Source organism: Somniosus microcephalus, chromosome 12 (genome assembly GCF_052327205.1).
Source record: "Somniosus microcephalus isolate GS21.2 chromosome 12, FLI_Smic_1.0, whole genome shotgun sequence".
Lineage (NCBI taxonomy): Eukaryota > Metazoa > Chordata > Chondrichthyes > Squaliformes > Somniosidae > Somniosus > Somniosus microcephalus.
The window spans coordinates 102,543,581-102,568,330 of NC_140998.1; the positions used below are offsets into that span (position 1 = coordinate 102,543,581).

Consider the following 24,750-nt stretch of genomic DNA (forward strand, 5'->3'; position numbering starts at 1 on the left):
AGATGCCGGGGAACATAGGGTCTAATGAGAGGGAGGAACTGAAAGAAATCAGTATTTGTAGGGAAATGGTGTTAGGGAAATTGATGGGACTGAAGGCCGATAAATCCCCAGGGCCTGATGGTCTACATCCCAGGGTACTTAAGGAAGTGGCCCTAGAGATAGTAGATGCATTGCTGGTCATCATCCAGAACTCGATAGACTCTGGAACAGTACCCATGGATTGGAGGGTAGCTAATGTTACCCCACTATTCAAAAAAGGTGGTAGAGAAAAAGCGGGGAATTATAGACCGGTAAGCCTGACATCGGTAGTGGGGAAAATGCTAGAGTCTATTATAAAAGATGTAATAGCAGAGCACTTGGAAAGCAGTGACAGGATCGGACAAAGTCAACATGGATTTACAAAAGGTAAATCATGCTTGACTAATCTACTGGAATTTTTTGAGGATGTAACTGGTAAAATAGATAAGGGAGAACCAGTGGCTGTGGTGTATTTGGACTTTCAGAAGGCTTTCGATAAGGTCCCGCATAAGAGATTAGCGTGCAAAATTAAGGCACATGGGATTGGGGGCAAGGCATTGACTTGGATAGAGAACTGGTTGGCGGACAGAAAGCAAAGAGTTGGAATAAACGGGTCGTTTTCCGAGTGGCAGGCAGTGACTAGTGGGGTACCGCAAGGATCGGTCCTAGGACCCCAGCTGTTCACAATATATATTAATGATCTGGACGAGGGAATTGGATGTAATATCTCCAAATTTGCAGACGACACAAAGCTGGGTGGGAGGGTAAGCTGTGAGGAGGATGTCGTGAAACTCCAGTATAATTTGGACAGGTTGGGTGATTGGGCAGAAACATGGTAAATGCACTATAATGTGGATAAATGTGAGGTTATCCACTTTGGTGGCAAAAACAGGAAGGCAGATTATTATTTGAATGACAATAGATTGGGAGAAGGGGAAGTGCAAAGAGACCTGGGTGTTATTGTGCACCAGTCACTGAAGGTAAGCATGCAGGTGCAGCAGGCGGTTAAGAAGGCAAATGGTGTGTTGGCATTCGTAGCAAGAGGGTTCGAGTACAAGAACAAGGATGTCTTGCTGCAGTTGTACAGGGCCTTGGTGAGACCGCACCTTGAGTATTGTGTGCAGTTTTGGTCACCTTACCTGAGGAAGGACGTTCTTGACATGGAGGGAGTGCAGCGAAGATTCACCAGGCTGATACCTGGGATGGCAGGAATGACGTACGAGGAGAGATTGTGTCGATTGGGCTTATACTCACTGGAGTTTAGAAGATTGAGAGGGGATCTCATCGAAACCTATAAAATTCTGTCAGGTCTGGACAGACTAGATGCAGAAAGGATGTTTATGATGGCCGGGGAGTCCAGAACCAGGGGTCATAGTCTAAGGATAAGGGGTAAGCCATTTAGGACTGAAATGAGGAGGAATTTCTTCACCCAGAGAGTGGTGAACCTATGGAATTCTCTGCCACAGAGGGCGGTGGAGGCCAGTTCATTAAATATATCAAGAAAGAGTTGGATATATTTCTTGAGGCTAAAGGGACCAAGGGATATGGGGAGAAGGCAGGGACAGGGTACTGAATTTGGATTAACAACAGAAAGTGCTGGAAAAACTCAGCAGGTCAGGCAACATCCGTGGAGAGAAGTTTGAGTTGACGTTTCGGGTCGAACCCTTCTTCAAAACAGGAAAGAAAAGAAAATAGATCGAAGGCGGGGCTGCGATCGGACAAAAGAAGTGAAAGAGACAAAAGAAGTAGAAGAGACAATAAAAGGTGTTCGAAGCCAGACGAGATGGTAATAGGCTGAGATTAGGTGTGAAGTGCACTGGCAGGGCAAGAGATAGCTGCCAGGTGGGAGAGTGAAACAAAAGGAAAGGGGGGGGGGGGAAAGGAGTGGAAAAATTACAGGTAAAAAATTAATAGGGGCCGAGGTTATGATCTGAAATTGTTGAACTCGATATTGAGTCCGGAAGGCTGCAAAGTGCCTAATCGGAAGATGAGGTGCTGTTCCTCGAGTTTACGTTGAGCTTCCGTGGAACAATACAAGAGGCCAAGGACAGTGAGGTCCATGTGGGAATGGAGCGGTGAATTAAAATGACAGGCGACCGGAAGCTCGGGGTCACCCTTACAGACTGAACGGAGGTGTTCCGCAAAGCGGTCACCCAATCTGCGTTTGGTCTCCCCAATGTAGAGGAGACTGCATCGTGAGCAGTGAATACAGTATACTAGATTGCGAGAAGTACAAGTAAATCGCTGTTTCACCTGGAAGGGGTGTTTGGGGCCCTGGACAGTGGGAAGGCGGGAGGTATAGAGGCAGGTGTTACATCTCCTCCGCTTGCACGGGAAGGTGCCAGGCGAAGGGGAAGGGCTGTTTCGGGTGATAGAGGAGTGGACTAGGGTGTCTCGGAGGGAGCGGTCCCTACGGAATGCTGAAAGGGGAGGGGAGTGGGAAGATACGTTTGGTGGTGGGATCACTTTGGAGGTAGCAGAAATGCCGGAGGATGATCCGTTGAATGTGGAGGCTGGTGGGGTGAAAGGTGAGGACAAGGGGAACCCTATCGTGGTTCCAGGAGGGAGGGGCAGAGGTGAGGGCAGAAGTGCGGGAGATAGAACTGACACAGTCGAGGGCAGTGTCAACCACGGTAGAGGGGAATCCTCGGTTGTGGAAAAAGGAGGATATGTCTGAAGCACCTCCGTTCACCCCACCAGCCTCCACATTCAACGGATAATCCTCCGGCATTTCCGCTACATCCAAAGTGATCCCACCATCAAACGTATCTTCCCCTCCCCTCCCCTTTCAGCATTCCGTAGGGACCGCTCCCTCCGAGACACTCTAGTCCACTCCTCTATCTCCCCAAACAGCCCTTCCCCTTCGCCTGGCACCTTCCCGTGCAAGCGGAGGAGATGTAACAGTTGCCCCTATACCTCCCCCCTTCCCACTGTCCAGGGCCCTAATCACCCCTTCCAGGTGAAACAGCGATTTACTTGTACTTCTCGCAATCAAGTATACTGTATTCACTGCTCACGATGCGGTCTCCTCTACGTTGGGGAGACCAAACGCAGATTGGGTGACTGCTTTGCGGAACACCTCCGTTCAGTCCGTAAGGGTGACCCCGAGCTTCTGGTCGCCTGTCATTTTAATTCACTGCTCCATTCCCACACGGACCTCACTGTCCTTGGCCTCTTGTATTGTTCCACGGAAGCTCAACGTAAACTCGAGGAACAGCACCTCATCTTCCGATTAGGCACTTTGCAGCCTTCCGGACTCAATATCGAGTTCAACAATTTCAGTTGATAACCTCGGCCCCTATTAATTTTTTACCTGTAATTTTGCCACTCCTTTCCCCCCCCCCCCCACTTTACTTTTGTTTCACTCTCCCACCTGGCAGCTACCTCTTCCCCTGCCAGTACACTTCACACCTAATCTCAGCCTATTACTATCTCGTCTGGCTTCGAACACCTTTTATTGTCTCTTCTACTTCTTTTATCTCTTTCACTTCTTTTGTCCGATCACAGCCCTGCCTTCGATCTATTTCCTTTTCTTTCCAGTTTTGAAGAAGGGTTCGACCCGAAACCTCAACTCAAATTTCTCTCCACGGATGTTGCCTGACCTGCTGAGTTTTTCCAGCATTTTCTGCTGTTATTTCGGATTTCCAACATCTGCAGTATTTTGCTATCGTACTGACCAGCCATGATCTCATTGAATGGCGGAGCAGGCTCGAAGGGCCGAATGGCCTACTCCTGCTCCTATCTTCTATGTTTCTATGTTTCTATATTTTTACTATCTGCCCACATGATTCACGGGCTTCCTGAACTTCGCCTGTTAAAGCAAGGCGAGAACTGAGCGGCCATTGTGCGAGTTGAACATCTGACAGTTGAAAAAAATCACATAAATACTTACACCTCACACCTGCTCCCTTGCCTAAGGGAAAGGCTCTTGCTGACACCATTTGTGCTGAGAATTTGCTTTCAGGTGTTTCCAGGTGATTTCTACAACTTCAAAAGTCACTCTCAATACATTGGAGGATTGTGCCTCTGATCTCCACTTTACCTGGCATCTGTCAGATCAGCATGGGTGCCGCTTATGTGGTTTCACCTTGGACCTTAGATTTAGACCAAGATGAGCCCCAGCAGCAACAACACCAATAGCAGCAGCCTTCTCCTCACTGACCGGCCGCTCCACAGGAGAGAGGGGATGAGCACAGGGGTACACCTCGCTGGAGGCGATACCTGCAACACAGGGTTTATAGGCAGAGGATGACCTTCCTGGACATGAATGAACAGCAGTGCTTCAGGAGGCTCAGGCTATCGCCTCAGGTCATGGCAGAAATTTGTAGCTTGCTGGAAGAAGAGCTGCTGCCCAGAGGACTGCTCCTCCTTCAACTGTGCAGGATCAGTCTCAGCCATCGGGATCCAAGGCAGCATGTGGGGCTCTGCCTGAGAGGGAGGCAATGGGGGAGAAGTGGGAGCGCTTTGAGCAGAGCCTCCACTTCCACTTCCCCTCTCACCATCATCCCTCTCATGGCCCATGCGCAGTTTCCTGCTAGCAAGGAGCTGGAGAGCACCTTGCTGCACATCAGTGGGGTGATGAACGGCCAAGTCCCTTCTAGATATGACTGCAGTCAGAGTCTGCGAGCTGTTGTTCACAGCAAGCATGCACTTGTTCGACTGGCACATTTGATGCTCCATGCAGGTGGCCACCCTTTCCATGGAAGAGCACATCGTCACCATCACCTGCGACATGGTACTGCTCATGTTAGAGATAGACTCCTCCATTCTCCCTATAATCAAGCACATCGCGGCTGGAAAAGCTGCCAGAGCCTCCCGCATTTTTTGCTGCTCCTCAAGAATCATCCTTGTTGGCGACGGCCCCCGAGTTTCAGCATCTGCGTCCAGTTGAGCGCTGCTTGGAGCATCCTGTGCCCTCCGACAAGGACTCTCCACTGCTGTCCCTGTCTCCACCATATACTCTTGCTCACTTGTGATCTGAGAGACACCAGGGGACAACACTACTCTCTCTCTCACTGGGCCCACTGTGTGTATCTGCGCTGGTGCTGGGTGCACCCTCAGAGACAGTGGCTTCCTCTGAGGCGTTGTCTTTCTCCTCTGGCTAGACAATGGCGGGGGGGGGGGTGGCGGAGACACTTGATGGACCTGTGGGAGAGTAAAGACATGAATTAGAACTGTTACGATAAGAATGTTTTAAGTTATTATGCACATGATCATATTTCACTGGCTGCTGACATCAAGTCACCATGAGTGACTGTTGTATGCCGTGTGGCTTATGATATTTAATTCTGTCACCAGGTAGCTGGGAGAGCCCCCTCTCTCCATCTCCCACCGCCAGCAGCTCCACAACTCCACTGATGTCCAGCGCCTCCTCCTCTGCTGCAATCAATGGTGTGGTAATTGGCGGACCACCTCCAGTTCTCTGCCTCTCTCTGGTGTTCTGTGCTCTCTTCTCCTGCAAGGAGGGAAAAAAGAGACCTTTGAGTGAGAGTCATGGAATGCATATAAGGGATGGATGGGCTACATCTATAGAGGGTGGCCATGAGGGAGTGGCGTAACATTGCCAAATGGCCTTCTTATGTGGTGTTAATTTCTATGATTCTGTGATTGCATTAGGATGAGGATGATTGTCAGTGGTAGATAGTCAGATAGGGATGTGAGTAGGTGCATAGACATTGAGGGGTGGGTGCACCTGCAAGGTAGGTTGGTGTGAGGAGTGATGTGCAGGTGTAGGCTTGAGAAGGCAGAATGAGGGGGTTGGGGTGACACGCACATCAGGCTGAAGTGGAACGTGGCATTGCACTCACTTTTCCTGCCCTCATGAGGTCATTAAATCTCTTCCTGCACTGTATCCACCACCTGGTAACCACACTCCTTCTGCTCACTTCTTCCGCGATCTCCAGCCATGTCTTCTTTGTCTCGGCTGCTGGCGTCTTCCTCCCGTCATCAGGGAAGAGGACCTCCCTGTGGGCCCTGACTCCCTGCAGCAGGATTTCCAGGGAGGCATCACTAAATCTGGGTGTTGAGCCTGCATTTTTGCTGATCAATCTGTATAACTTTGTATACCAACAATGAACTAAGTCTGACAACAATTCACTGTCTCCCCCTCCAACCTCTTCTGCACCTCCACCAACCTTCAACTGTCATCTGTGCATTGCTCCTTTAAATAGCTGAGCTGAAGTTGAGTCATCCGTGACGTCATCAGACCCGCTCCAGTTAATTGGCCGGCAAACCCGCATGACTGATTCAATTGCAGTGGCTTAGTTCAAAAGCACTAATAGAACATCCGGGTTACCGACCCACTGCACCCAACCAGACGGAAAGGTAAAAATTCAGCCCAGAGAGGCACACCGAGAACCAGCGTTACACACAGGGACAGAGACAGAGAATAGTTTCTTATGTTGGTGTCAGTGTGGTGTTTGCGCCATAGGTTTCCAAAGTGTAGTTCCAAACACGCAGCCAGCAACAAGCCCATTATAAACCTGCCACATTTGTAAAGGCTGGGGAAGACCCAGTAAAAAAATGGCTTCTTCCTCCTCTTCTTCTCTTCTCTTGCTCTCTTCGATAACATCGGGGACAGGCTGGTTGGGTGCTTGTTGCTTATCTGAAAGCAGAAAGGCTCAAGAGTCGGGCTATGGTGAGGGGAAGGCAGGGGAAAGCCAGAAATGCATGCATACAGCATGAGTAGCTTGAAAGTGAGAAAAGATTGTGGGCTGAGGGGGAAGTGGGATGTGAGAAGAAGGATTAGGAATGAACATACTGTTGTTGTCTCCAAGGGGTTGAACCTCGCGGGTTGCCACGGCCTCTACCATATGGCGACCAATTAGCTGGAGAACTGGCTCCTCCAGCTGGCTGAAGTCCTGCGTGTCAGCCTGGCTCCCGCCTGTCTCCTGCTGCTCTCGACGATTATGTGCCCGCTTGGCTTGAAAGAGAAAGAGAAGTGTGTGAGTGTGGTGCAATGTGTTTGGGTAATGTGCCTGCCATAGTCGAATAGCTGTCAGTGTGTGCAAGGTGTGAGATGTGGGTAGGAGTGTTTCAACAGTGGTAAGGTTGTGAGGGTGAAGTAAAGCCATGATTATGAGTCGTGAGAGGTAGAAATTGTTGGTAGGTGAATGCTGGGGGTGTGGTGCATTGAGCAGTGTGTGAGGCTTGTGGTGTAGATGGTGGTATGTGGCATTTGCTGAAGCCTTCGCTCACCTTGACCACCCGTGTGAGGTCATTAAACTTCTTCCTGCACTGGATGGCAGACCGTGGCACCACAGTGCTGGCTGTCACATGGTTCGCTATCTCCTGCCACATGGTACGGGACATATAGGACGAGGGCTTCCTGCCACTTTGGGGCTAGAGGACAGCACACCTCCTCTCTACAGTCACTGAGTGCCTCCAGAGCTTCATCAGAGAACCTCCTGGCTTTCTTCCTGGTGCGACAATCTACCATTTCTATGTATCCACAACTCGGGCTTGTTGGGGCAGCTGCAAATCCAACTGCCCTGACAATGAAGTGCTGTAGCATCAATGCACCTCCCCTTTAACTAGTGGATAAAGCCTGTGCCACACATGACTGTGAATTAGACTGGCCCTGATATTGGTCCACCTGTTGACCGTTAAGCCAATGAGCAGCAGTTTCAGTGCTGAAAACACAACTATAATCATGTTAATGAAGATTGAGCATGAATTTTGTGTGCTACTTAGACCATTTTTAGCTGACGCAGCTTAACATCATTTAGCCTTAACACTGCCCATTTTGTGGCTATATCCAAATTCTAGACCATAATAACTTTGTTTACGTTATCTGAATTTTGGAGTCAAGTGAATGTATTTGGATTGTGGTACAAAAATTTGTTAAAACAGGGGAACTATAAGAAATAAGTAATATAAAGTGCTGGTTTTTATCCTGGACAAGGTATTATTTTAGGGAAACAACTTAAATCAAATAGACATTTTTTTTAAAAAAAAGAGAGCCATTATCTATTAATTGTAGAGTTAACTACATTTTGAATGAATCACTGTTTCTGCACTAATATTACCATTCATATCAAAACGTTTTATGACATAGATTTGTGTATTTTTGACATTTAACATATGGAGCCAAGATTTCAGCATTTAATCTTGTTGAACAATCTTTATACAGGATCACATGAACATTTGTGACTTTGTGGATGACACAAAACTTGGAAGTATAGTGAACAATGAGGAGGATAGTGATAGACTTCAAGAGGACATAGACAGGCTGGTGGAATGGGCAGACACATGGCAGAAGTGATACATTTTGGTTGGAAGAACGAGGAGAGGCAATATAAACTAAAGGGTACAATTCTAAAGGGGGTGTATGAACAGAGACCTTGGGGTATATGTGTAGAAATCATTGAAGGTGGCAGGGCAGGTTGAGAAAGTGGTTAAAAAAGCATATGGGATCCTGAGCTTTATAAATAGAGGCTCAGGGCTAGATTTTCGTTGAGGAGGCGGGTATGAGGCGGGACTACAACTTTCGGGGTTGTAGTCCCGCCTCCATTGAGTTGTAGCCAACCCATGCGATTTTCACTTGATTGACCTTGTTGAGCCCGCCCAGCGGGCTCAGCAGGCCAATTAAGGGCCACCCGGCAACAGGTGACGTCACAGATTGACATTTCATCTGTCAAGAGCTTTTGACAGATGAAATATCAGCGTTCGACAGCTGTTTGAAGCTGTCAAACACTGACAATCTGTACTCCAAGTTAATTCCTTCCTCTCAGGATGATTTAGAGATCTCTCCGGAACAGAAAGCTGAATGCTGCAATTTTTGACAGATCGCGGCAATTCTGCTTTCTGTGCCGGTGAGATGAGGGACTCTCGAGACCTGAAGGAAGGAAGGCTGTAAAGGTAAGTAAAACTTATTTAAACACTTTAAACACACCAAACATACTTACCTCTGCACTCATGCACCCATCACTCACCTGAACACCGGACATCTCGACCCCTCCAAGCCCTTAAGCCCGACGGCCCGCCTCGCTAACTTGGCGTGGTTTGGAGCCGTCAGGAATCCCACATTTCAACAATGAAAATAGGGATTAGGCTAAAAACTGCCTGTTAACTAACTGTTAACAGGCAGTTAATTGGCACTAATCCCCTTCCCGCCTCTGGGAGGTGGGTCCCAGTGCGGGTCGGGTACCCGCCTCCTTTGAAACTGGCATAGAGGCGGGTTGGGGGCGGGATGGGTTCGTGCCCCCCGATTTCGGGATTTTAACCCCCACACTCCTCCAATCCCACCTCCACGGCCCAATGAAAATCCTGCCCATAGAGTACAAAAGCAAGGAAATTATGATGAATCAACGAGTATTGTATCTAATTTTGGGCACTGCAGTTTAGGAAGGATGTGAAGGCCCTAGAGACGGTGCAGAAAAGATTTATAAGAATGCTTCCAGGGATGAGGGACTTCAGTTACGTGGATAGACTGGAGAAGCTGGGGTTGTTTTCGTTAGAGCAGAGAAGGTTGAGAGGAGATTTGATAGAGGTGTTCAAAATCATGAGGGGTCTAGACAGAGTAGATGGAGAGAAACCGTTCCCATTGGCGGAAAGGTCGAGAACCAGAGGACACAGATTTAAGGTGATTGACAGAAGAACCAAAGGCGACATGAGGAGAATCCTTTTTATGCAGTGAGTGGTTAGGATCTGGAATGCACTACCTGAAAGGGTGGTGGAGGTAGATTCAATCGTGGCTTTGAAAAGGGAATTGGATATGTACCCTAAGGAAGAAAATTTGCCGGGCTACGGGGAAAGGGCGGGGGAGTGGGACTAGCTGAAGTGCTCTTGCAGAGAGCTGGCACGGGCTCGAGGGGCCAAATGGCCTCCTTCTGTGCTATAACCATTCTATGATTCTATACCTACACTACAGGATCACATGAACATTTGTGACTTTGCCATGAAGATGTACCAATGGGATGAAGAGCATGACATGGATCAGAAGGAGGAAAATTTGGAAGAAAAAGCTGCTCTGGTATGAATCACCAATGCTTTTTCATTTCATGTCTGATGCATTTCATGTCTGTTGCAACAAATCCAAGATTTCTGTTTCAGGAACTAACAGGATTGATTTTCCTGACCCTTGCATCCAGGGAATGGCCATTTTGCCAAGTGCAAAAGTTAGGAAAAGGAACAAAGATCTGTTTTGCTGGGGTTTCAGGGGCTTCCCTGGGGTGTGGGCATGGATCTGCACCTGCACTTGCCCCCGTGGCTGTGCTTGCGTCTACAGTAGGCGTAGACCCATTAGTGCAATGCAAATGAGTCAAGAAGGGTTGTTCCTGGCCTCCCACCTCATTTCCTGTTGCAACACTAGCTGGGCACCCCAGTGCAAGGGCGCCCTTTGAAAAATGGCATTTTGCTCTGTTTCTGACTGGAGGGTCTGTGGGTGTCCTGGAGCTGGTCAAAGGTAGTGTAAGATTAGGATCACAGGCCACACACAGATTACCCAAAGGGTTTTAGGAGTTGCAAGGCTTTTATTAAAGAGCTACAGTTTTAAAGCATAATCAGATATTACATATTTCTGGTTTTACCTTTCAACACGCTCTTTAACGCTCCCTTCTTTCAGAGAGAAAAAAAAACTATACTCAGTCTAAGTAACGATCACGTGTGTTTGACCGAGTCCCTCCGGTTTTAAAGCATTATAAGATATTACATATGGTTTAAGCTGAGTATAATAGACATACAACCCGTGACAGTAGAGAGCGATCTATGACTCCCGAATTGGAATGCCACGACTGAACGGACGGGGAGACAGTACGGTGGTCTCGGATTGGGTAGATTCCTGCAGTCTGCTGCAGCGGTCACTTCCGTTGGGTCATCCCTCGAGCTGTTGGAGGTGTTAGGCCGTAGCCACCTCAGAGGCTAAACTTGACCAAAGTGTTAGGCCGTAGCCACCTCAGGGAAGCCTTTGCCCCTAACTGCCTGATTTCCACTCGGTCATTTATATTTATAGTTATTTCGGTGATCTGGTAATCACCTGAAGTCAATCATTTGATTCCCCATCCTATTGTCCAATTGTGAAGTGGGAAGGCATTCCTCGCCGTCCCTTTCTGCATGGCTGATGAGGCCTCCCTCTTATCTTTCTGAGGAATGTTTTATCTTTCTTTAAGGACATTTTATGACTTTTCGGCTCCATTTTTGTCTATTATCCCACCACCCTGTGTTGTTTTGCATTTTACGATTCCCTTATCACTTCTATTTGTCTTTTGATGCCTGATATTTGACCTTGCTGGCGTTTCTGCTATCTGTTCCCGGCTGCATGTTGTCAGTCTCTGTTCTAAGAATTAAAACCCATCTTTGAATCTAACAGCTATTTCTTACAGTAGGAAGATAAATGGTACCTTTTTATTTTTTCCCTGGGATGTTTTCAAGTAATGGGGGCTTCCTGTTGCTCTCCATCAGCAGCCAGTAGGCCCCGATCTTGGAAACCCAATGTGCAGCTGCAAACCTGAGAGGTCTTTCCTACCCCTTGTGCTGAAGGTAGGCCTACGCTGGTGTTTCCCTAGGTCATGGTAATGGCCTGGAACAGTAAATGCTTGTGCTCCTGGACCTGTACCATGCTTGGGAAGAGGGGAGGCTAGGAAATTGGCTCCAAACTGTTTGCACACATAGGTTTCTGTATTGTAAGAAAAATAGAGGATATGGTATCATCAATAGTATCTTGTGATACATCTTTTCTGGAGCATATAAAACTCACAATTGAGTTAGGGCAACTGCAGCAATGTACAGCCCATGGCCTGAATACTCGAATCAGTTAAATAGAGGTTGATTTAAAGTTTTAAAAGGCTACTTCAAACCAAGGTAAAGACATTTTTTTCTGAAAGAGTCAGACCATCTATTTTTTTTGTATTTGAGCACAGTAATTTTTTTGGAAGTTTATCTTTAATAAACCTATTACAAGGGGAGACGTTTTAACCACCCAGGATATGCAGGGCAGGGGTGGGGTTTACAAATTCAAAAATGGGAAACCCGACCCCAACCTGCCTCCAACGCTCCCACTTCCAGTTTATCGGAGGCAGGTTGGGGGTGGGCGACAAACCTCCATTCGAGAGGCAGGTCTTTAATTTAAATATTTTAATGAGGCTGCGTGCCTCAGGTTTTAGCTTTATTTTAAATTTAATGACTGCGGGCTGGGTATCCCTGGGCTCGTGAAATCTGGGAGGTGAAGGGAGGCGAGAACGGCTGGATCTAACAGGTAAGTGCCTTTGCAGCACTGCTTGTGGATCAGGGGGAGCAGGAGTGATGCCCCCTGGCCGGCCTCCCAAGTTAAGCTGTTTCCCACTCCACGCGATCTGCCACCCCCACCCACCCCCGCGGTTGGATCTTCCCCGTGATCAGAAGCTCCTCCCCGTGATTTGATCCCCACGATCTATCCATGGCCCCACCCCCCACAAATCTCTGCGGCTCTCACCCGATCTATTTACGGCTGCCCCCCCAACTCTCCAGTCTCCGAAACCCCCAGATCCAACCACAACCTTCCCTCCCCCACCCCGATATCATAGAGTCATAGAGTAATACAGCACGGATAGAGGCCCTTCGGCCCATCGTGTCCGCGCCGGCCATCAAGCCCTGTCTAATCTAATCCCATATTCCAGCATTTGGCCCGTAGCCTTGTATGCTATGGCATTTCAAGTGCACATCCAAATGCTTCTTAAATGTTGTGAGGGTTTCTGCCATCACAACCCTTTCAGGCAGTGAGTTCCAGACTCCAACCACCCTCTGGGTGAAAAAGTTCTTTCTCAAATCCCCTCTAAACCTCCTGCCCTTTACCTTGAATCTATGCCCCCTAGTTATTGACCCCTCTACTAAGGGAAAAAGCTCCTCAGCATCCATCCTATCTATGCCCCTCATAATTTTGTACACCTCAATCATGTCCCCCCTCAGCCTCCTCTGCTCCAAGGAAAACAAACCCAATCTGCCCAGTCTCTCTTCATAGCTGAAGCGCTCCAGCCCTGGTAACATCCTGGTGAACCTCCTCTGCACCCTCTCTAACGCGATCACATCCTTCCTGTAGTGTGGCGACCAGAACTGCACACAGTATTCCAGCTGTGGCCTAACCAGTGTTTTATACAGCTCCATCATAACCTCCTTGCTCTTATATTCAATGCCTCGGCTAATGAAGGCAAGTATCCCATATGCCTTTTTTACCACCTTATCCACCTGTTCCGCCGCCTTCAGGGATCTGTGTACTTGCACACCCAGATCCCTCTGACCCTCCGTCTTGCCTAGGGTCTTTCCATTCATTGTGTATTCCTTTGCCTTGTTAGTCCCCCCAAAGTGCATCACCTCGCACTTTTCCGGGTTAAATTCCATTTGCCACTGTTCCGCCTATCTGACCAACCTATCTATATTGTCCTGCAGACTGAGGCTACCCTCCTCGCTATTTACCACCCTACCAATTTTTGTATCATCCGCGAACTTACTGATCATACCCTTTACATTCATATCCAAGTCATTAATGTAGATCACAAACAGCAAGGGACCCAGCACCGATCCCTGTGGTACCCCACTGGCCACAGGCTTCCAGTCACAAAAACAACCTTCGACCATCACCCTCTGCCTTCTGCCACTAAGCCAGTTTTGTATCCAATGTGCCAAGGCACCCTGGATTCCATGGGCTCTTACCTTCTTGACCAGTCTCCTGTGCGGGACTTTATCGAAGGCCTTACTGAAATCCATGTATACCACATCCACTGCGTTACCCTCATCCACACACCTAGTCACCCCCTCAAAAAATTCAATCAAATTAGTCAGACATGATCTTCCCTTGACAAAGCCATGTTGACTATCCCTGATTAATCCTTGCCTCTCCAAGTGGAGACAAATTTTGTCCCTCAGGATTTTTTCCAATAATTTTCCTACCACTGATGTTAGGCTCACTGGCCTGTAGTTCCCCGGTTTTTCCCTACTACCCTTCTTGAATAATGGTACTACATTAGCGGTTCTCCAGTCCTCTGGCACATCCCCTGTGGCCAGAGAGGTCCTGAATATATGTGTTAGAGCCCCCGCAATCTCCTCCTTTGCCTCACACAGCAGCCTGGGATACATTTCATCCGGGCCTGGGGATTTATTCATTTTTAGGCCAGCTAAAACCGCCAATACCTCCTCCCTCTCGATGTTAATATGTTCGAGCATATCACAGTCCCCCCGCCCTATTTCTATGTCTACATCGTCCTTCTCCATAGTGAAAACAGATGCAAAAAATTCATTTAGAACCCCTCCTACATCTTCCGGCTCCACACACAGATTGCCGCTTTTGTCCCTAATGGGCCCTATTTTTTCCCTAGTTATCCTCTTACCCTTAATATACTTATAAAACATCTTCGGATTTTCCTTTATTTTGCTCGCCAGTGTTATTTCATGGCCCCTCCTTGATCTCCTAATTTCTTTTTTAAGTATCCCCCTGCACTTTTTGTACTCCTCTAGGGCTTCCTCCGTCTTTAGCCTTTTGTATCTACCAAAAGCCCTCCTTTTTTTCCTAATCCATTCTCGTATATCCCCTGACATCCAAGGTTCCCTGTGGTTTTTGGAACCACCCTTGACCTTTACGGGAACATGTTGCCATTGTATGATCTCAATCTCCCTTCTGAAAGCCTCCCATTGCTCCGATGCGGATTTTCCTACAAGTAGCTGATCCCAGTCCATTTTGGCCAGATCCTGCCTTATCCTATTAAAATCGGCCTTCCCCCAATTTAGAACCTTTATTTCCGGCCCATCCCTGTCCTTTTCCATGACCACCTTAAATCTTACCATATTATGGTCACTATCACCAAAGTGCTCACCTACTAGCACTTTTTCCACTTGGCCGGCCACATTCCCTAGAATTAGGTCCAGTACCGCCCCCTCTCTTGTAGGACTTTCTACATGCTGGCTCAAAAAGCTCTCCTGGATGCACTTTAAGAATTCTACACCCTCTGAGCCTTTCACACTCTGACTATCCCAGTTAATATTGGGGAAGTTGAAATCCCCCACTATTATTACCCTATTATTTGCACATTTCTCTGAGATTTGCCTACATATCTGTTCCTCTATCTCCCCCTGACTGTTTGGAGGCCTATAGTACACTCCCAGCAAAGTGCTTGCCCCCTTTTTGTTTTTAAGCTCCACCCATATGGCCTCATTAGAGGACCCTGCTAATATATCATCCCTCCTTACTGCAGTAATTGACTCCTTAATTAATATTGCGACACCCCCTCCTTATACCTCCCCCTCTGTCTCGCCTGAAGATTCTGTACCCCGGAATATTGAGCTGCCAGTCTTGCCCTTCCCTCAACCATGTCTCCGTGATAGCAACAATATCATACTCCCATGTGTTTATCAACACCTTCAGTTCATCCACCTTATTTGCAAGACTCCTTGCATTAAAATAGATGCCATCCAGCCTTGCCCTTATATATTTGCCCTGTCTACCAAGCTGACTTGTTTTTTTCTCTATAATTGGCAGCACATCCCCCCCTATTTCAGCTCCCCTCTGTATCCCATCCCCCTGCCAAGTTAGTTTAAACCCCCCCCAACAGTGCTAGCAAACCTCCCCGCAAGGATATTTGTCCCGCTCTGGTTCAGGTGCAACCCGTCCGACTTGTACAAGTCCCACCTTTCCCAGAAGCAGGCCCAGTGATCCAGGAAAGTAAAACCCTCCCCCCTACACCAACTCTTTAGCCACGCATTCATCTGCTCTATCCTCCCATTCCTATACTTACTAGCACGTGGCACTGGGAGTAATCCAGAGATTACAACCTTTGAGGTCCTGCTCTTTAATCTGTTACCTAGCTTCCGAAATTCTTGATGCAGGACCTCATCCCTCTTTTTACCTATGTCGTTGGTACCAATGTGGACCACGACCGCTGGCTGTTCACCCTCCCCCTCCAGAATGCCCTGCAGCCGCTCAGTGACATCCTTGACCCTGGCACCAGGGAGGCAACAAACCATCCTGGATTCACGTCTACGGCCACAGAAACGCCTATCTGTTCCCCTTACTATAGAATCCCCTACCACTACCAATATCCCCCCAACCCACAATGTCTACCTCTCTCCTCTCCACTCCTCGCCTGTGGCCTGGTGTTGCAAGCCTTCCCGCCCTACAGCCAGACAGCCTCTCACTCTGGCTGGCTGCTGGATGGGAAATGGAGTCCAAAAATTTAAATCAGGTCCTGCTGTTAAATTCGGCAGGACCTCTGGGAAAGCTGTAATTCCTTTCTTTCCAGATGGAGCCAGAATCTTCACCACATTTCCAAGGCTTGGTGAATCATCATACACCCTTTTCTAGCTTTGGGTTTCCATTGTCTTTATATGGGTTGGATGCTGTGCTGGCATCTTTCTTTTCGTGGCAGGACCCTGAGATTATTGTCCAGTGCTCTTTATCCAGGGGCTGGCATATTCAACTCTCTTTCATTTGCCCTAACTGTGTGCCGCAACTCAAGCACTGGGACATTTTCGTTTTGGTTTCTGTACCCGCTGTTTGTGGCCTCTCTGCGTAAGATTGCTAATGTGCGCACAGTTAGAGACAGTTTTCTGCTGTAAACCCAAGCCCACTAGGAACTGAATTGCCCACAATTGTTTCAACTGCCCTTTCAGCCAGCAAATAGAGCATACCTTTAGTCTGGGCCAGATTTTAGATTAAATCATCAGGCCTCCTTCCCGGTGGAAATTGGGCAGTAGCGACCTAAAAAGTGAGTGTTCGAACTTAGTGTCCCGTTACCGCTGTTGTGGTGGCCGCTGCCATTTTGCTGGGGTCCTCTGAAATGGCACCTAGCTAATTAAAATATTTACAATGGGGTCTATATGGCTTGCACGCTTCAATCAGTATCAGCTCTGCCAATCGGACCCCCACCACCCCCGGAACCTACTGCGCTGCCTGAAATTGCAATGGCCTGGAGCCTGTGGGGTGCTCAGTTTCTGGCTTAGGGTTACTAATTCTGGTTACGTGTATTCCTGGAAGTTTCATCACATGTGTTCCCGCAATCACCTTGCCCAGTAAAACAGCCTTTTCTTTACCATTTCCAATATTTTTATAACTAATAAACAGAATTGTTTAAAAAAATGGAAAAACACCACGCAAATTTGTTTAATGCCTCTATGAGTTTTCTCCTGGGTTTCTTGAAGAAGTGCCCAGGAGATTAATCGTTAATTCATGGAGAGCTGGAGGGTTGGCAATCCAATTCTGGCTGCAGCCTGCTGGCCTGATGCAGATGAGGCCCAATTCTCAGAATGAACCAGGCCTCCCGGCAGGTGTACCAGACAGCTGTCTGGCGTATTCCCCTGGCCAGCCACCCGCATACTGCTGTGAGGGAAAATTTAGCTTAAATTACAGATATGAACGAGTAATGTTGAAACCTCTGCTCTTCTTGCGTAATAGTTCCTCCCCCCCCCCCCACCTCAGCTTCTTCGCTGTCTGGCAGCACTCAGTGGGGGAAAAATTTGGTTGCTTTGTGCCTCCCGTTAGTGCCCTAAGAGGGTGCTAATGGGGCGCAAAGCAACTAGCGCCCGGGTGCAACGATGTTTGTGCCGCTCGCGAAATTGCCCAGACATTTTGCGGCGGCGCTAAACACTACCGCCACGATCTCCTGCGCCCGCAGATCATGATGTCAGTTGAGCGTGCAATGCCCCGATAGTGCCTGGATCGGATATTGAGTGGTGCCACCTGCCTTCCTGCCTGCCGCTAGCAACGACAGGTTGAGGGGAGCGTTTTGCAGTCGGGAAGGGACTGGGGGAGCGCTATTTAAAGGCGACCGCTTCCTGCCTTTTTTTGTCGGTGACATTTTTGCATCACGCATTCTGAGAGAGAGAGAGACTTCTAGAGAGATTCGATGCTGTGTGAAGGAGTTTTGGGTACTGAGCAGCGCTTTGCAGGTTCATTTTGATTTGACCTTCCTTGCATCGATTTAGAAGAGACTATGGGGGCTGCACTCTGAGCTCTTTCCCTGGGCCTCTCCATTGTTCTTTCCAGCAGATTTGATGTACAGGTCTCTCCAGGCCGAGATTCAAGGCTGCAATGAGCAGGGTGTGGATGGAGAGTGAGATCGACCCTCCCCTTTAAAAATTAGCTGGCACCAGTGTGTCTGCGTTCCATTGCTGACTGACATCACATGAGCTTCGCCAGCGCTCTGAGGTAGTGCCTCGCTCCTCAGCGTTGGCACCTTAAGAGAGGTATGTAGCGCCTGATTTAGCGCTCCAATCACCTCCAGGGGCGATAGAAGCCAAGTTTTCAGTCGGAGGCGATAATTAGTGCCAGTCCCTAAACTTGCACCCGGCCAATAATTAAACGGGGCGATACCGAATTTCTCCCCCAGTATGTTTCTGAGGTATTATTCACTTTAGAAAAGGTATTCTGCAGTTGTTGTTACCACTGTAAACTTTTAACCTGGAGTTGAGAGAGTGCGGGACCGAACTTAAAAAAAAATAAACTGTGAAATTTAGTATTTCTTTTAAATGTTAGTGACATCCATCCGTCCACTGTGTCCAGCTCTAAGGCAGGTCCTAACTTAAGTCTTTAGTTGAGGTGGTTTCCTCATGGTTTTTGTCTTCTGAGTACCTTCTCGTAAGTGGGCTGCAACCAAGGCTAAACAGTGCCACTTACCCTTTATGGTTGGGGGGTCACTCCATCCAGATGTGAGTACCCCAATAGGTATCAACCCAATATTTAGAGACCAGATTCTAGTCTCCACTCACCAGGGCTGTCTGGAGTGGAGCTTCAACCCTCTAGCTCATAGGCGGGATTGCTACCACTAAGCCAAAGGCACCATCCTTATTAGTGAGGTGATATCTAGTAAATTGCTAAAGGATTTTAAAAAGTGCAGGGAAACTGTAGATTCAATTAATTTAGTAATAATGGCTTCAATTCTAACTGTAGGCCAGATTTTGGCTCTCCTGAGCAGGCACCAAGGATACCCGCCTAAAGCCGGCGGGGTGCTTTTTAACATATGGTTGGTGGGTCTCAATGATGTAATCGGAACCCAACTGCAATTTTTACTAGGCACCCTGAGTAGGAAGCAGCAGTGAGGTTCTCACCAGGCCTACCCAATAGTGAGGAGGCTTGGGGCCGGAGGAGTGCTCCTTCAAGCCCCTCAAAGAAAGCTTAGGCCTCCCCTGTCGTTGATGCTATTACTTTGTTAATCTGTCAGAAGATCTACATGTACTGAATAGGTCCAGTCAGTTTTAACTCTCGGACAGGTGACTTGACTGTGACAGGCAAGTTCATTCTCTTGGAAGAAGTCAGAGTGTAAACATCAATTGGACTAGGATTTAAACTTGGCGCTTGTAACTTAGAGACCAGTGCTTTATTGCCCAGTTAATAGGCAACCTTTCAATTTCTGAACAGTGCAGTGATTTTTATCCAGTCTGGTATTCAATTATCTCATTAAATAAGTCACTTTCTTAAATAAATATGTGCAGGACTTTGGTTTCCAACTTCCTTTCCTGGGCCCCACGTTAGCTGATATTGTTAATGGCTCCCTCTCCTCAGGTACTGTTCCCCTCCTCTTCAAATCTGCCATCAGCACCCCTCTCCTCAAAGAACTTACTCTCGACCCCTCTGTCCTTGCAAACTACCGCTCCTTCTCCACCCTCCCTTTCCTCTCCAAAGTCCTTGAGCATGTTGTCGCCTCCCAAATCCGTTCCCATCTTTCCCACAATTCGATGTTTGAATCCCTCCAATCAGGTTTCCACCCTGCCACAGTACTGAAACGGCCTTTATCAAAGTCACAAATGACATTCTATGTGACTGTGTCCATGGTAAACTATTCCTCCTTATCCTCTCGACCTGACAGCAGCCTTCAACACAGTTGACCACATCATCCTCCTCCGTCGTCCAGCTGGGTGGAACTGCCCTTGCCTGGTTCCATTCTTATCTATCGAATCATTGCCAATACCTTCTCTTCCCACTACCACACCGTTACCTCTGGAGTCCCCCAAGGATCTATCCTTGGCCCCCTTCTATTTCTCATCTACATGCTGCCCCTCAGTGACATCATCCAAAAACACATCAGGTTCCACATGTATGCTGACGACACTCAGCTCTATCTCACCACCAACTCTTTCGATCCCACCACTGTCTCTGATTTGTCACACTGCTTGCCCGACATCCAATATTGGTTAAGCAGAAATTTCCTCCAACTAAATATTGGGATGACTGAAGCCATTGGCCGGAATATTCCGGGGTGTCAAAGGGTGGGATCGATGGGTGGGGTGGGGGGGTCGGGTGGGCACCTGCTGTCAACCCGCCACAACCGCCTTTCCCAATGTCTGGTCTGTCAGCGCTGAGCAGACCCAACAGGCAGCGGCGGGTGACCCAATTAATCTCTTTATAATGTACTTAACAGACCTTTAATAGGCTTTTTTAACTTACTTTTTAACTTTAATTTCATGGCCACAGGAACCACGCTGTTCGGGGACCACGTCTGTCAACCTGTGGCGGCAGTTCAGTGGCCATTGCTCCAGCTGATTATTTGACAGCTTCAAATGTACAGTAAAAGCTCCCACCTGACAGATCATCACTTTTCTCAGCCACAAGCTGTTTCTCAGTCCATTTCCAACACAGATTCTGCAGGCTTTCCACTTTACACTCTCCATCCACTCTCACCTCATTGGAAGAACTCTCTCATCATTGACAGAATGCTTCTGTCATCTCTCCTTCACCTGCTATCTATTCCATCAACATGGGTGCCCTTTATACTGTCTCACCTTGGTCCTCAGAATCCGACCATGATCAGCCCCAACACCAGCAGCACCAGGCACACCAGCAGCATCAACAACAGCACCAACCTTCTCCACAATCACCTGATGCGGCACAGGATAGAGGGCATCAGCACCCAAGCACATTGCTGCCCGGGAGGCCAGGGATGGCCTCATCATGACCAGATTTACTTCACTTGACATTGTACACCCATATGGCTGCCATATGATGCGCCAGGTTGGCACCACCCCACACCAGGACCATAAAGCATCCCTACAATGTTCAAGCCTTTCCTTTCACACTCACCACCATTGCGGGGATACCGTTATGTCTCACCATACACTGAAACTCACTAAGCCACTTCCAAACGTGCACACAAATCTGTCCAAGATCGTAAAGTGTTGAAAATAGAGGTTTCAATGTTTGACGCCACATTAACAGAAACTTTACATGAATATTGGATAAAACTCCCAAGTGACTACCCTTGTGTGTTGTTAGTTGGTATGATTGCACTAGGATGAGGGTGAGTGTGAGGCGTGGCTAGTGAGATGGGGATGTGATAATGTAGATAAAGAGAGAGGGATGGGTGGAGGTGCAAGGTAAATTGGTGTGAGTAAGGATGTAGGGAAGGCAGAGTGATGGGGATGTGATGAGAGGCACAGGAGGATGAAGGTGAGTGTGGCTTTGTACCAATGTTTCAAGGTCTACTGAGATCATTGAAAGGTTTGTGTCATTGCACCCTGGTCCTCTTGATGACATCTCTGCTTGTGACCTCCTCTGCAATATGCAACCAGGCTGCATTGGTCTCCTGGGGAGGTCTCTTCTGCCCATGGGAAGGGAAGAGGACCTCCCTGCATGCTGTGACTCCCTCTATAAGCATATGGAGGGAGTCATGGGAGAACCTGGGGGCAGCCCTGCAACTCTGTGCAGTGATTGTCAGTGTTTGCAGCACTTCAGTGCTGAAGAGCACTGACAGCACAAACGTCAGAAGTAAGGTGGCCATGGTCCCTTTAAGGAAACCAATTGATGATGCGTCATGAGTGACATCACTAAACCCGCTTCGTCTAATTGGACCGGGAAACGCGCTGGGTGGGCTTCACAAGCCCTATCAACGTAAATTCATTTTCTAGAGCAGGATGGAGCCAGCAGCGGGGCTGTGACTACCACAGACATCGCCCGCCCTGGACCCGCCGAAGTGAGCAAAATTCCGGCTATTGTCTTTGGTCCCCACCACAAACTCCATTCCCTGACCACCGTTTCCATCCCTGGCAACTGTCTGAAGCTGAACCAGACTGTTCGTAACCTTGGAGTTGTGTTTGACCCCGAGTTTAGCTTCCAACTACATCTCTGCTCCATCACCAAGACTGCCTTCTTCCACCTCCGTAACATTGCCCGACTCCGACCCTTAGCTCATCTGCTGCTGAAACCCTCATCCATGCCTTTGTTACCTCTAGACTTAACTACTGTAATGCACTCCTGGCCGGCCTCCCATCTTCCACCTTACATAAACTTGTACTCATCTAAAACACTGCTGTCCATATCTTAAATCGCACCAAGTCTTGTTCACCCATCACCCGTGTGCTTGCTGACCTAAACTGGCTCCCGGTCTGACTACACCTCAATTTTAAAATTCTTATCCTTGTTTTCAAATACCTCCATGGCCTCGCCCCTCCTTATCTCTGCGTCCTCCTCCAGTCCTACAAGCCTTCGAGACCTCTGCACTCCTCCAGTTCTGGCCTTTTGCCCATCCCCAGTTTTAATTGCTCCACCATTGGCGGCTGTGCTTTCAGCTGCCTTGGCTCTAAGATCTGGAATTCCCTCCATAAATCTCTCTGCCTCTCCTTCTTTAAGATGCTCCTAAAAACCTATCTCTTTGACCAAGTTTTTGACCATCTGTCCTGATATCTCCTTCTGTGGCTTGGTGTAAAAAATGTTTTTTTTATTGATAACGCTCTTGTTAAGCACCTTGGGACATTTTGTTACTTTAAAGGGGCTATGTAAATGCAAGTTCTTGTTGTTCTAGTAAATTGTATCTGTTTTGTTTCAGTTAAAGACACTGTTCAGAAAGCACAAATCATTACCAGATCTACGAGCATTTTCATTTTATTCTTTCAACGAGCCATTTACAGACAGTGACATTAAGGTACTTTTTACATTTTGTACCATGATTGACTGAATTTGAAGAAGAAAAATCATATTGGTTATTTTTTTTTATAGAGAGCAGAAGGCCCTAGATAGAGTTACCTTGTAAATAATGGGGTATTTTGAATTGCTTATTCCAAAATATTAGAAAAACTTTCAAAATGTTTTTTTTATATGTATGTTATAAATATTAAAGTTAATTATAAACCGTAAGTGTATTTTTTGCATTATGTGCTCCTCTTATCTTTTTAAAATGTATTTATTTTGGCAATAAAAGACCAGAATGTATTAGCTCTTTGAAAGGGAATAACACTTCTATAGTTACAATATTTTCATTACAAAATTTAGCAACATCTTTACATTAACAACTTGGTTTTATATTTGATATAGACAGTACAAGGAGGTAAAATAAATTTAATATTTTCTTTTTGCAATTCAGACAATGACCTCTGAGTCTACAATACATCATTCTAAAGGAAAGCAGAGAATAATTCTATATATAAGTTTGCATGACATTATTGACAAGCCTTTGATGAACACATATCGATCTTTACCAAACCTCCGGTTTTTTGATGATGAGGCGAGGCTGAAGATAGCTACTCATTTTCAAACTATGTTGAAGGAGATTGAACTCCAGAGGCAACAGTTAATTCAGACTTCAGTACAGACAACTGTAGAACACGGACATGCAAAAATAAAATCAGAAGACAATCGGACTACAGAAGTTCCTCAGTTGCTGGAATCAAGCAAAGCATCTGTTGAAAATATGCAGCCTCTCGCTGTGGCTGCAGTAAAATCAGAAACGGTTGTTAAAACAACAACAAAAAAAGTGATTCACCAAAAAAAAGTTGAAGCTTATATGAGAAAACCATATCTCTCACGAAAGCTAGCTTTTGTTTCCAAAAAACTGTTGATGCCTCCAAAAATTCTCTCAAGGTTTATTCATTTTCATTTTAAAACAATTTTAAAACGATTATAATATTGTATCAAAACTGAACTTTAATAATTATATAATTTATAATTTAATGTTTTAAACTCTCTTAAACAGATCTGAATCTATGCCTATATCAATTCATCTGACTGTGTTCGATGTGAAACAGCCCCGTCCTAAAAGTCTCCCACGAAATTCTAGTCTTCCTTCCTTATTAAACTTTGATGCATATACAAAACGGCAAGGAGGAATCACTGAAGGGGTAGTTGTCAGAGAGTGGGTCAGAGATATCTGGAATACGTGGTTTGATGAAGTCTTCCTGCCATTGCAACTATCCAGTGAAACAGCTACTGATATAAAGGATACACCACGGGTTCTTAAAGGAAAAGGACTTTCTTATTTGGACCCGAGGGAGATACAACTGCAGAATTTAGTGCCGTTAACGGAACAAGAAAAAACAGAAGTGTATCCTCACTATTTGCATCCTACGGTTTCTGAACCTGAAGTGACTCAGGATGTCTTGCAGTCTGAAGTTAGTAAACTAGAGTACCTCATAAACGTAAAGGGTGAATCCACTGCATTTAATTACTGCCGGCGAGGAGCTTTGTACAGAAAATTAGGACAGCTGAAGTCAGCCTTGGAAGATTTAAACGAAGTAGGTGCATACAGAATTGAAGATACTAGATTTGTAATAATACTATTGGAAACTGTTCTGTGTTACTTTATACTCAGTACAATCCAATGCAGCATTTTGTTTTTCAATGTTTTATTTGTTATTAGTCCAAACGTATGTACTTTACGTGTCTTTTTATAGCGTGAAGAAAAATTAGTTGAGAATTAAGAGAGAAAGAGAAAAACTGATTACAGGAAATTTGAAAGCAGTGAAAATCTAGAATCCTATCAAAAATATTAAGCTTTCTTTCTCTTTCAGGTGCTAAGGGAAGTGCTATGCATTTCCATCTTTTCATGGCTTTATTTATTTGCTGATAAA

At 46.9% G+C, this 24,750-nt stretch overlaps 1 protein-coding gene across 2 annotated transcripts in view; it reads left to right on the plus strand.

Moving 5' to 3' along the window:
• Window positions 1–24,750, plus strand: part of ttc6 (tetratricopeptide repeat domain 6) — a 649,897-nt gene that overhangs the window by 281,106 nt on the left and 344,041 nt on the right. For both annotated transcript variants that reach the window (XM_086003340.1, XM_086003341.1), the window contains exons 9-12: window positions 9,890–9,991; window positions 22,734–22,829; window positions 23,268–23,764; window positions 23,877–24,414. In XM_086003340.1, coding sequence (XP_085859466.1) covers window positions 9,890–9,991; window positions 22,734–22,829; window positions 23,268–23,764; window positions 23,877–24,414 — 1,233 coding nt within the window. The remainder of the gene's footprint in view (window positions 1–9,889; window positions 9,992–22,733; window positions 22,830–23,267; window positions 23,765–23,876; window positions 24,415–24,750) is intronic.